This window comes from Penaeus monodon, chromosome 1 (genome assembly GCF_015228065.2).
Source record: "Penaeus monodon isolate SGIC_2016 chromosome 1, NSTDA_Pmon_1, whole genome shotgun sequence".
In the NCBI taxonomy this organism is placed as follows: domain Eukaryota; kingdom Metazoa; phylum Arthropoda; class Malacostraca; order Decapoda; family Penaeidae; genus Penaeus; species Penaeus monodon.
The window spans coordinates 6305432-6315431 of NC_051386.1; the positions used below are offsets into that span (position 1 = coordinate 6305432).

General features: G+C 35.9%; 1 protein-coding gene across 5 annotated transcripts in view; it reads right to left on the reverse strand.

The window, feature by feature from the left end:
- The window catches only part of LOC119583676 (sodium- and chloride-dependent transporter XTRP3A-like), a 79226-nt gene that overhangs the window by 6903 nt on the left and 62323 nt on the right, over positions 1-10000 (reverse strand). For 3 of the 5 annotated variants that reach the window (XM_037932406.1, XM_037932627.1, XM_037932569.1), the window contains exons 2-9: positions 9623-9855; positions 9137-9376; positions 8755-8865; positions 6780-7021; positions 6258-6438; positions 5508-5709; positions 4549-4871; positions 2959-3159 (exon numbers count right to left, since the gene is read on the reverse strand). In XM_037932406.1, the coding sequence (XP_037788334.1) occupies positions 2959-3159; positions 4549-4871; positions 5508-5709; positions 6258-6438; positions 6780-7021; positions 8755-8865; positions 9137-9376; positions 9623-9855 (1733 nt within the window). Of the gene's footprint in view, positions 106-2558; positions 2601-2958; positions 3160-4548; positions 4872-5507; positions 5710-6257; positions 6439-6779; positions 7022-8754; positions 8866-9136; positions 9377-9622; positions 9856-10000 lie in introns of all 5 variants that reach the window. The other 2 variants (XM_037932325.1, XM_037932491.1) reach the window with 2 other exon arrangements.

Here is a 10000-nt window from a genome sequence, read left to right on the forward strand (position 1 = left end):
CAACCTCTCTGTTTAGAGATTGTCATCAAGGTTGTCCGAAGAGTCTACCCTATCAATGAAGAGTCGTGTCCACTCGCTATCTGAAGTGTCACTTCGTGGCATTGGCTGTAAGAGAGAGTCGACGCGAACTACATGAACTACTTGAACGCTTTCTTTCCACTGTTAAGGTTTCATTTTCCTTTATGGGGGTGAGAAGGGAGGGATAACTACCTTACATAACCTATAGATCTGATCTTAATTCATTTTCATTTTCTTAACTTATGCAGAATTTATATTAATTGGAAAGTCCACCTCCATCTTTTGTAGCTAAAGCCAATTCTTTACAGTTATCACTTCCCGGCAGTTATGCTGACAATTTCTTTTCTTAGCTATTTCCGAACCTGACACACTCTCAGTTTGGCCTTTCCTCCTACAAGTAATGGTTTAATTCCTGTTTTACCTTACTGCAACTCAGTGAGAAAAAAAAAAATGTAAATAATTATAAACAGAGTTATTAAGGATACTTAACAAACTGACTGCAAAGAAATTACTTATGAATAATGATCACATATTTAGAATATAATTATTACCCTGATTTGAAAAAAAAAAAAAAGAAAAAAACTTTTACAGGCAAAAAGTTACCAATAAATGTTCACTCACACCTTCTATCCTTTTTTGGCCTTGAATAAAATCTTATATAACGTTGGGTAGAAATAGAGGTTCAAAGTATGTCTGAATCTTTGGTGCACAAAAGTGAGTAAAATTCCCTGAACAAGAAAAAACTCCTTCTTGCAACATAATGTCTGCTTACATCTATGTTACATGGTACAAAATTAACACGAAATAAAATACAAAGGATGTTTGCAGAGAACTTTATTTCTGAGGAATTTCATAGCTGAAAATTTGCTGACTTTACTCTATTAAACCTCTTTCAAAACAAGGTCATGAACTTTGTTTAATTCTATTGATAAATAAAGAAAATAGGCATAAGGAGAAGGTTAGCAAGGTAAATAGCATTAATAAAAAAAATAACAAACTGAACGACACAATGTGGGGGGAAAATATCTATGTAGAAAAAGGATAAAAAGGTAAAACTATCCTATGAGGAGACGACAATGATAATCTGATTTAAATACGTGAATTGTGAATTTCTGTGTTCATTTGACCGTATGTGGAGGCAGAAGGGTGTTATGTATGTTGTGTGTGCTTTGTGTACTGTGTGCGTTTTTTGTCTTGTATGATGTGTGTATTGTGTGTGTAGTATATGTTATGTATGTTATATTTTTTTTTCATTTGTGCATATTGTGTGTCTTGGGGTGCTAGACATGTTGCGTATGTATTTTATGTACTGTGTTTGTTTGTATATGCTGTGTGTGTTAAGTATGCCATGTGTGCTTTGTGTACTGTGTGTTTTAATATTATGTGTTCTGGGTATGCTATGCATGTTTTTTGTGCTGTTTATGCTTACATTTTGTACTGCATGTATTACGTGTGTTGTGTTGTGTGTATGCTGTCTGTGCTGTGCTGTATGTACTGTATGATATATGTGCTGTAAATTATGTGCACTGTATGTGCTATGTATGCTGTATGTCACAGTGCTGTGTGTGCTGTATGTGTTGTATCTACTGTATGTATTGTATGATATATGTGCTGTATGTATTGAGTCTAATATGCATATTGAGTGCATGTTATGTGTGCTATGTGTGTGTGTGCAATTCTTAGTAGGTATGAGTAAGACAGAGAGATAAAGACAGATTTTTTTTTCTTTTCCTAAACCTAATATTACATGATTGTTCAGAAAATAATCTACTCGTATGAAATTTTCATTTTTAGTTAAAAGTGTACTGCATTACTTTCATGATATAATAACATATGTTATGGGAGCTTATTCTATTATGTGTGTTGTGTTGTGTTGTGTTGTGTTGTGTTGTGTTGTGTTGTGTTGTTTTGTTGTGTTGTGTTGTGTTGTGTTGTGTTGTTTGCATTGTGCTGTGTTGTGCTGTTATTGTGTTAATACAAAGTGACATGCTATGATCATACAGTAATATTCAAATACCTAATACCCAGAGATACTAACAACTCAAGCAGAAAGTGTGTGTTGAATTTAACAAATTCTAAAGCTAGGGTGAAGAGCGGAAATGACTAAATGAATATCCATGAATATATCAAGTGCGAACTGATTAAAAATTGACTGAGTACAACATACTGGATGAATGATCACTGAATGCTTTTATCTATAGCAACTAAGCTATGATACAAATCTACACCTACAAGGACTTTTTCATAATATACTAAACATCAGGTCTGACAGGATTTCAGAAACATAAACTAATTCTAATGGATTTCATTCCAAGTACAGAGTACCAATGTTTCAGTACCTGAATGATCACAGACACATAACTGTAAATCTTTTGTATAAACCTCTAGTGTTTCACAGTCATAAAGCTACATCCCAGTTGTCTATTTTACTCTAAGTTTTCCATAGCTGCTAAATTCCTTCTAGACAATGGAGGTCATGTTACGAAAAACAAAACAAAAAATGTAAAAGCATTTCAGTTGTTAATTAACAAGAAATTTACCTCTACATCTAGGAAAAAAAGTTCATTCTCTGGTATGGCCATCTGGAAAAATTGATCTGTGAGGCTTTCCTCTGGTATGTCACAATCTTTCTCTTTGTTCTATCATTATTGCAATAATGCAAGACCTATGCCAATGCCTATTTTTTATGACTCTTCAACATTTGTTCATCAGCAAAAACCCATCTAGTAATCTAATAAAAGCACAACACTGCATTACACTGATGTGCATACTCTGCTATCCTCTGTATGCAAACATCCTTGAATATATTATTGTTATTACATTATTGGTGAAATACAATAATGTATTCATACAAACAAACCTTAAGAGAGAGAGATAGAAACTTATCATGTAATTTGTACTTCAGAAAACACAACTGCCACATTAAATTCGATGCCTTACCTCCTCGCTCTTGATCATGCCCTGCGTCGACATTGTAGTCTCGACTCTCTTGATGGAAGCTGTCTGGATGTCATGGTCAAATCGTGTGCATTGGAAGCGACGCATGAAGTAAACGATAGGGATAGGCAAGAATCCGCCCATCAACAGCATGAGGCACACAAACATGGCCCAGCCTGGGTATGGTTCCTTGACTGCATTACCCTGAAAGAGAAAGGTTTTGGTTGAATGGTTTGGATAACCTCTTAGCAAGAAATGAATATATAAATGAAAAAAAAAAAAAAAAAATGGTTGTATGTTATGACTCCTCTCAAATGATGTCCACATGTTATTTCCTCTTATGCTACATCAAAACTGGTGTAATTATGATGGCTTACATTAAGAGAAAAAATTCTTTCACTTAATCAAATGTAACTGGCCAGAAGAGAGATAATTTGATAATTAATATTACACCTATATTAATCCAATGCTGCTGAGAAATGTAGTGCTGACTGTAGTTTTCTCTTATGAAATATCTGTACACATAAATGTGTCTAAAACTGCTCAGCCACCAAGGTATCAATTAGTAACCTTGTGATATCTGATTTCACATTTCCTGGAGTTTTTGTGATTTTTTTTCCATATTATTAATACTATCATTATCGACACTGTTATTATTACTATAGACATCATAAGTATTATTATGTAATTACTAATATTACTATAGCAATATAAGATAAAAGAAAATATTTCCAAAAAATAAGCAAAAGAGCAAACAGATGAGATTGGTAGTACTAGTATTTGACTTCTCTATGACTAAATACTTGTAGAGCCTTCAATGTGCAAAACCAATTAATAAAGTAAACTCACAGGGGCATATCATGTTTGTACAAGCTATCCCCTACAAACAATATAATACAGGAGGAAAAAAATATAAGAGTGATAGCTGTACAAGGGGAAAATTAGAGAACTAAAAATTGTTTCCAAGAAGAGAACTTTATACTATTTTTTCACTCACCAATATAAATATTTTTTAAAGCATATGTATAATTACTTGAAGTGTTTCATTTAGATTTATAAATGCTATCTTAAGTTATTACCCTAAACAGGTTAATTCTACACCTTATGCCAGGGAAACTATACCAGGGAACAGATTAAACCAAAATACATTACACTGAATATAGTGAAAGTAATCTAACAACCCAGAATCAAAAACAGTTTAGAATAAACTTTGAGATACCGGTGAGATATAAGTGAATATACCTGATCATACACAAGACATACTGAGGATATCTGAATATATAATGTGTATGATAATTTTCATTATTAAAGCAAAAGAAGATGTTTTTAAGAAAGGAGAGTGCCAAGGGAAAACTAAAAGGACACATCTATATAAAACCCATAAAGTTTCAGAAAAATATCTGTAATAAATTATCGACTATGAGAGCACTATTTACATGTAGCAATTACCTTTAAACAGACAGTACACAAGAAGAACTCTTAATTGAGGAAAACAGGGATAAAGGCTACAGTAACATATCTTTTCACCAAATGCCTCTCCACCTATGTAATACCAGCAAAGTTTCTAATGGCAATATATTTCTTTGAACTTACCATCTCAGCCTTCCAAGCTGGGTAATCTGGAGGATGAGTGACTCTGTAGTAGACAGATGCCACGACAATGGAGAAGATGGTGAGTGGGGATATGAAACGCCACATAGCTTGCCAGTAGATGCCAGGCCGTTCACCAATCATTTTCTCAATATCGTCGGAGAATTTTTTGTGACCATACACATAAGATATGACAATCGTCTCGAAGAATGCAATCACAATAAGACCCATCGAGCCAGCGAAGGTGTCAAACATTCCAACCCAGTATTCTCCAGCTCCCGTGCAGAAGATCAGACCAATCAGTAGTGCTGATAAGCATACACATCCTGCAAGAAAAGCAAGCAGTTAGTCATTCGAATAGACATTTCCTCTATAGCATACCAAAATTATTTTAATTTCCTGTCTGAACCTTGGTAGCATAATCTACACTCCTTGTTAACCATCTAGATATAAAATGATGACTAAAAGGAAACAATTTTTCTTGTTTTATTTTCATTTTGTCTTAAACTCATATGTGAAATAATACTTGTTGGCATCATTTAGTAACTTCATAACTAACCTGCTTTGGCAAAGACTGAACCATAGTGAAGGGGCTAAATGGCTATATAATGGACTTAAATGATTCAGTTACATAATTCTGTCCAGGTTATATGAGTTTATAAACAAGGCTAATTTGTATATCTAAAAAACTTGTAAGAATGAACGAATGAAACATTTTCTTTTACATCCTCCTTCTCCTGAAAGCATTAATAACTAGTATCAACATCAGCATTAGATGAAAATTAAAGATTGTGAGTATTATAAGTAAATCAGTAACCCAAATCTACTGCTGATTTTACCTGTAACAATTTTAAGAATTATGTGACTGTAAGAATTATGTAACTGAATCATCTGCATTAGATGAAGATTAAAGACTGAGTATTGTAAGTAAAACAGTAACCCAGCTCTACTGCTGATTTTACCTGTAACAATTTCTTTCCGTATTCTCGCAAAGACTTTCATGTCGAACAAGTTGGTGATGACGCCCTCCATGGTGCCAAACTGGGAGCCAAGACCCAGTGCCAGCAACATCATGAAGAAGCACACAGACCAGAAGTTGCTTCCGGGTAATTCCACGATGGCTTGGGTAAAGACAATAAATGCAAGACCAGTTCCCTCAGCAGCCTGCAAAGGGAAGGATCTTCTTGCAACTTTACTGAATATTGTATCTGAATATGCTTGCTTACATATAAGAGTTTAGAAATAGTAAGATAATTTGACTATCAAATAGGAAAAAAACACTCTGGCACTCATAAAGGTGCAAGCATCCACAGATATAGATAGATATAGACAGATAGACGGATGGATGGATGGATAGATAGATAGATAGATAGGATAGATAGATAGATAGATAGATAGATGGATAGATAGATAGATGATAGATGGACGGAGAGACTAGGGTGAGAAGACGGAGGGCGATAGGACAGATAGACAGACAGACGAGCAGACGAACAGATGATAGATGGATGATGATAGATAGATAGATGATAGATGGATAGATAGGGTAGATAGGGTGATGATGGATGGATGGATGGATGGATGGATGGATGGATGGATGGATGGATGGATGGATGGAGGGAGGGAGGGAGGGAGGGAGGGATGAATGAATAAATGCATGAATGGATGAATGAATGCATGACTGGATAAGGCAGATAGACAGCAATATATTCTACCTGATTCAGTTCGTCAGCAACACTGCAATTCTTGATATGATGATGCGTTTTCTGTTCATAGAAATCTTGAATCGAACCAAGGACAGTTTTCCACGTTTCCTCGTAGTTCTCAATCGTTACGTTGATCTTCTGAGTGTGTTCTGGCAGATGCTGGGCAATGCTCTCCAGCTTCATAATGTTGCTGAAATGCGTTTTGAAGGATTAAGTTACAAGATTATGGAGAGGGGAACATATTATTTCGTGACTGCACATATACACCAGAAACAAATGTTGTCAAACTTGATGATGATAAAAAAGAAGAAGAAAAAAATAACAAGACAGTCGATGCTGTCATTGCAAATAATTCATTCTAGCATTAATCAACCACCGTAACTAATATGCATAATTAATCTTTAGGCCCAATTCCGCCGGCCCTTCACAACCAACCTCCCATTCTCCCTAAACCTCAAAAAAAAAAAAAGAAAAAAAAAAATTAAAATTAGAAACACCATCTCAACAAAACCTAAACTTCAATATACTCACTACTCAATACATTTCTCATAATTAGCCACCGCCTTGAAGCCGAGGACAGCGAAAATGTCGATGGTCGCGAAGGTCGCCGTGAACACCGTAATGGAGCACATGAAAAGGGCGTCTCTCTTGCAGTTATTTTTCATAGGGTTGTAGGAGGCGAAGGCAATAAGGGACCCAAAGGCCAGCCCGAGGGAGTAGAAGACTTGACAGGCGGCGTCCATCCACACCGTCGGGTTTAGTAACTTACTCATCTGTGGGTTTTTTGGGAGAGAGGATTGGGTGTGAGGTCGAGAGGAGCTCTTTGGGATGTAACATGATGATGATGATGATGATGATGATGATGGATGATGATGGTGATGGTGATGGTGATGGTGATGGTGATGATGATGTGATGATGGTGATGTGATGGTGTGATGGTGATTGTGATGATGATGATGATAATAATGATGATGATGATGATTTATGATTTATGATGATTGATGATGATGATGATGATGATGATGATATTGAATTGATATAATGATGGTGATATATAATGATATGATCTATGATATGAAAAGATGATATAATAGATATGATATATATATATAATAATATAATGATGATGATGATGGTATAGTGATAATGATGATGATGATGATGAATAATGAATAATAATTTATGAATGATGATGATAATGAATAATATGATAATAATAATCAAAGATAATGATATAATAATGTGTTGTGATGTCTGTTCCTGCAGTTGAATGATTAGTTAGTCTTATGATTATTGTGTGGTCCAAGCGTGTGAACATATTATTGCATATGTTATGAATATGATTTTATGTAAAGTTTGACTGTTGTGAAGTTATGTTGTACTAGATGAATATGAATTTATATTATAATTATATATATTATTATATATTATAATATATTATATTCATTCATTTTGTATACGATATGATGATGTAGTATGAGTTAATTTAAGCATATTCCTCAAAACACTGAAAAAATAGATTTTAAAGAAAAAGTCATTGTTATTATAATCCTTTATAATTCCAAAATTCAGCTTCTTATAAATAAATTTCATAATAAAATTTTAATGATAAAATATAATAAAACAAATGTCGCTTTGCACTTTCCATATATATTTAGATATCTCTTCAGATGATAGCTATATACTTCTCAAAATTCAGTACAAATAGATGTTTTTTCAATCCCAGATGTCCATTTAATCTTATCATTAATACATAATTATATTTGAAGTATAAATGTATATACAAAACATCAATGATCAATCAAAAATCGCATTAATAACCAATTTTTAATAATAATAATAATAAAAACGACAGTTATCACACAATTACAGACAGCCATTTAGTCGTGTAAACCTTAAAAGATTTACGACTAAAACACCTTCAGTAATTGGAACACGTATACAAATACCAGACATACCACACTAACAAACCCACCACACGTAAATATAGCGCCGTGCGTGATTGGAATTAAGCAATGGGCATTCAGAAATTTATATTCACAGAACACGCATACACATGCAGAGAATTCAGCGGCCATGGACAAGGTGCTTCAATTGTATTCCTAAATTGCAAATTTGGAACTGAGATTGATATGAGATTTCCAGGGTTATGGGAAGGGTGGTGGTCAGATATCAAGGAGGTAATGATCAGTCAGTTTAAGGTTTCTGTGTTAGGTTAATTGAAACCAAGCGCCAGTTATCTGTAATGACCCTGTAACTATCTCGTTAAATACAGGTAACAGTATATCTTGTGTGTGTGGGGGGGGGGGTGCGTGTGCGTGTGCGTGTGTGTGTGTGTAGCTGTGTCTGTGTGTGTATCTGTGTCTGTGTCTGTGTCCGTGTGCGTGTGCATGTGTATGTGCGTGTGTGCTCGCGCACGCTAGTTTATTTGCGGATATTTGTAAGGACTTGAACAAATTTCCGACCATCAGTGGGTGGGGAGGTGAATTTGTCCGGCATGACTTACATCAGGTGTGAACATGTGCTTGAGGCCTTCTCCTGCTCCCTTCAGCGTAACGGCGCGTCCGAAGAAAATGATGAGAATGCAGTAGGGGAAGAGCGCAGTGAAATAAACGACCTGCAAAGATGAAATAGAACGTTTTAATATCCAACTTCATGCCTGATAATCCAAAGCTACAATCACACTATCTTACAAGTTTAAATTAAGTTATCAAAAGCAAAACGGCATCTCGCAGAAAAAAAAAAAAATAATAATAATACATAAATAAAAATTATTGTTCACGATATATGTATTGGCCCTTTAACTATCTCGTTAAATACTGGTAACACGATAATTCTTACAAATTAATAAACAAATGCAGCAAGTATGAACAAATCGCATTCCTCACCTTGCCTGAAGACTGGATTCCCTTCATGATGCACACCCAGACCAAAATCCACGAGAGGGTCAGGCAGAGGGCCATCCACCATTTAATGCCACCCGTTTCGTCAATCGAAGGAGATGCGTCGATCGTCTGTCTGTACCAGAAGTAGGCAGTTTCGCTCGACATTTCGCATTCTTCGACAGGGAGCGTTAAATTCAGTTCCACATTTGTCTCGTTGGGACACGTTCCGAACGGTAGCGGTGTCTGGAAAGGAAGTATGGTAAGTAACATGACTTATTTTGATGATTAAATTAATGAATAATTAAAATAACTCGGACCCTGCAGTGTAAGAGCTTTTACTTTACTTGCAGTCCTTCTCACGGGACTAATTTGTCAAGTTAAAAAGGTGCTAACACATGATCAATCAAATACACGTTTATCCAATGGAAAAACATGACTCGTATCAATGAATCATCCTAGCCATTAAACAAACACGAAACATCATCTCACCTTAAACGAGTTAAACAGGTAGTAGAAGCACCATGCAATGATAACGTTATAGTAGAGCCCCACGAGGTATGACACGATAGTGGAGGCGACGCCCAGACCGGTCCACCAGGGGGAGATGTGAGTCCACACGCCGAGGGACCCCTGACGCAGCCGCTGCCCGATGCCCAGCTCCAGCAGGAAGAGCGGCGCCCCCTCCAGCACCATCATGATCAGGTACGGGATCAGGAAGGCACCTGCGGGCGAGGAGGGTGGTTAGGAGTCGGGCTATATGAATTAATGGTCTTCTTGTTATGATGTGTGTGTGTGTGTGTGTGTGTGTGTGTGTGTGTGTGTGTGTGTGTGTGTGTGTGTGTGTGTGTGTGTGTGTGTGTGTGTGTG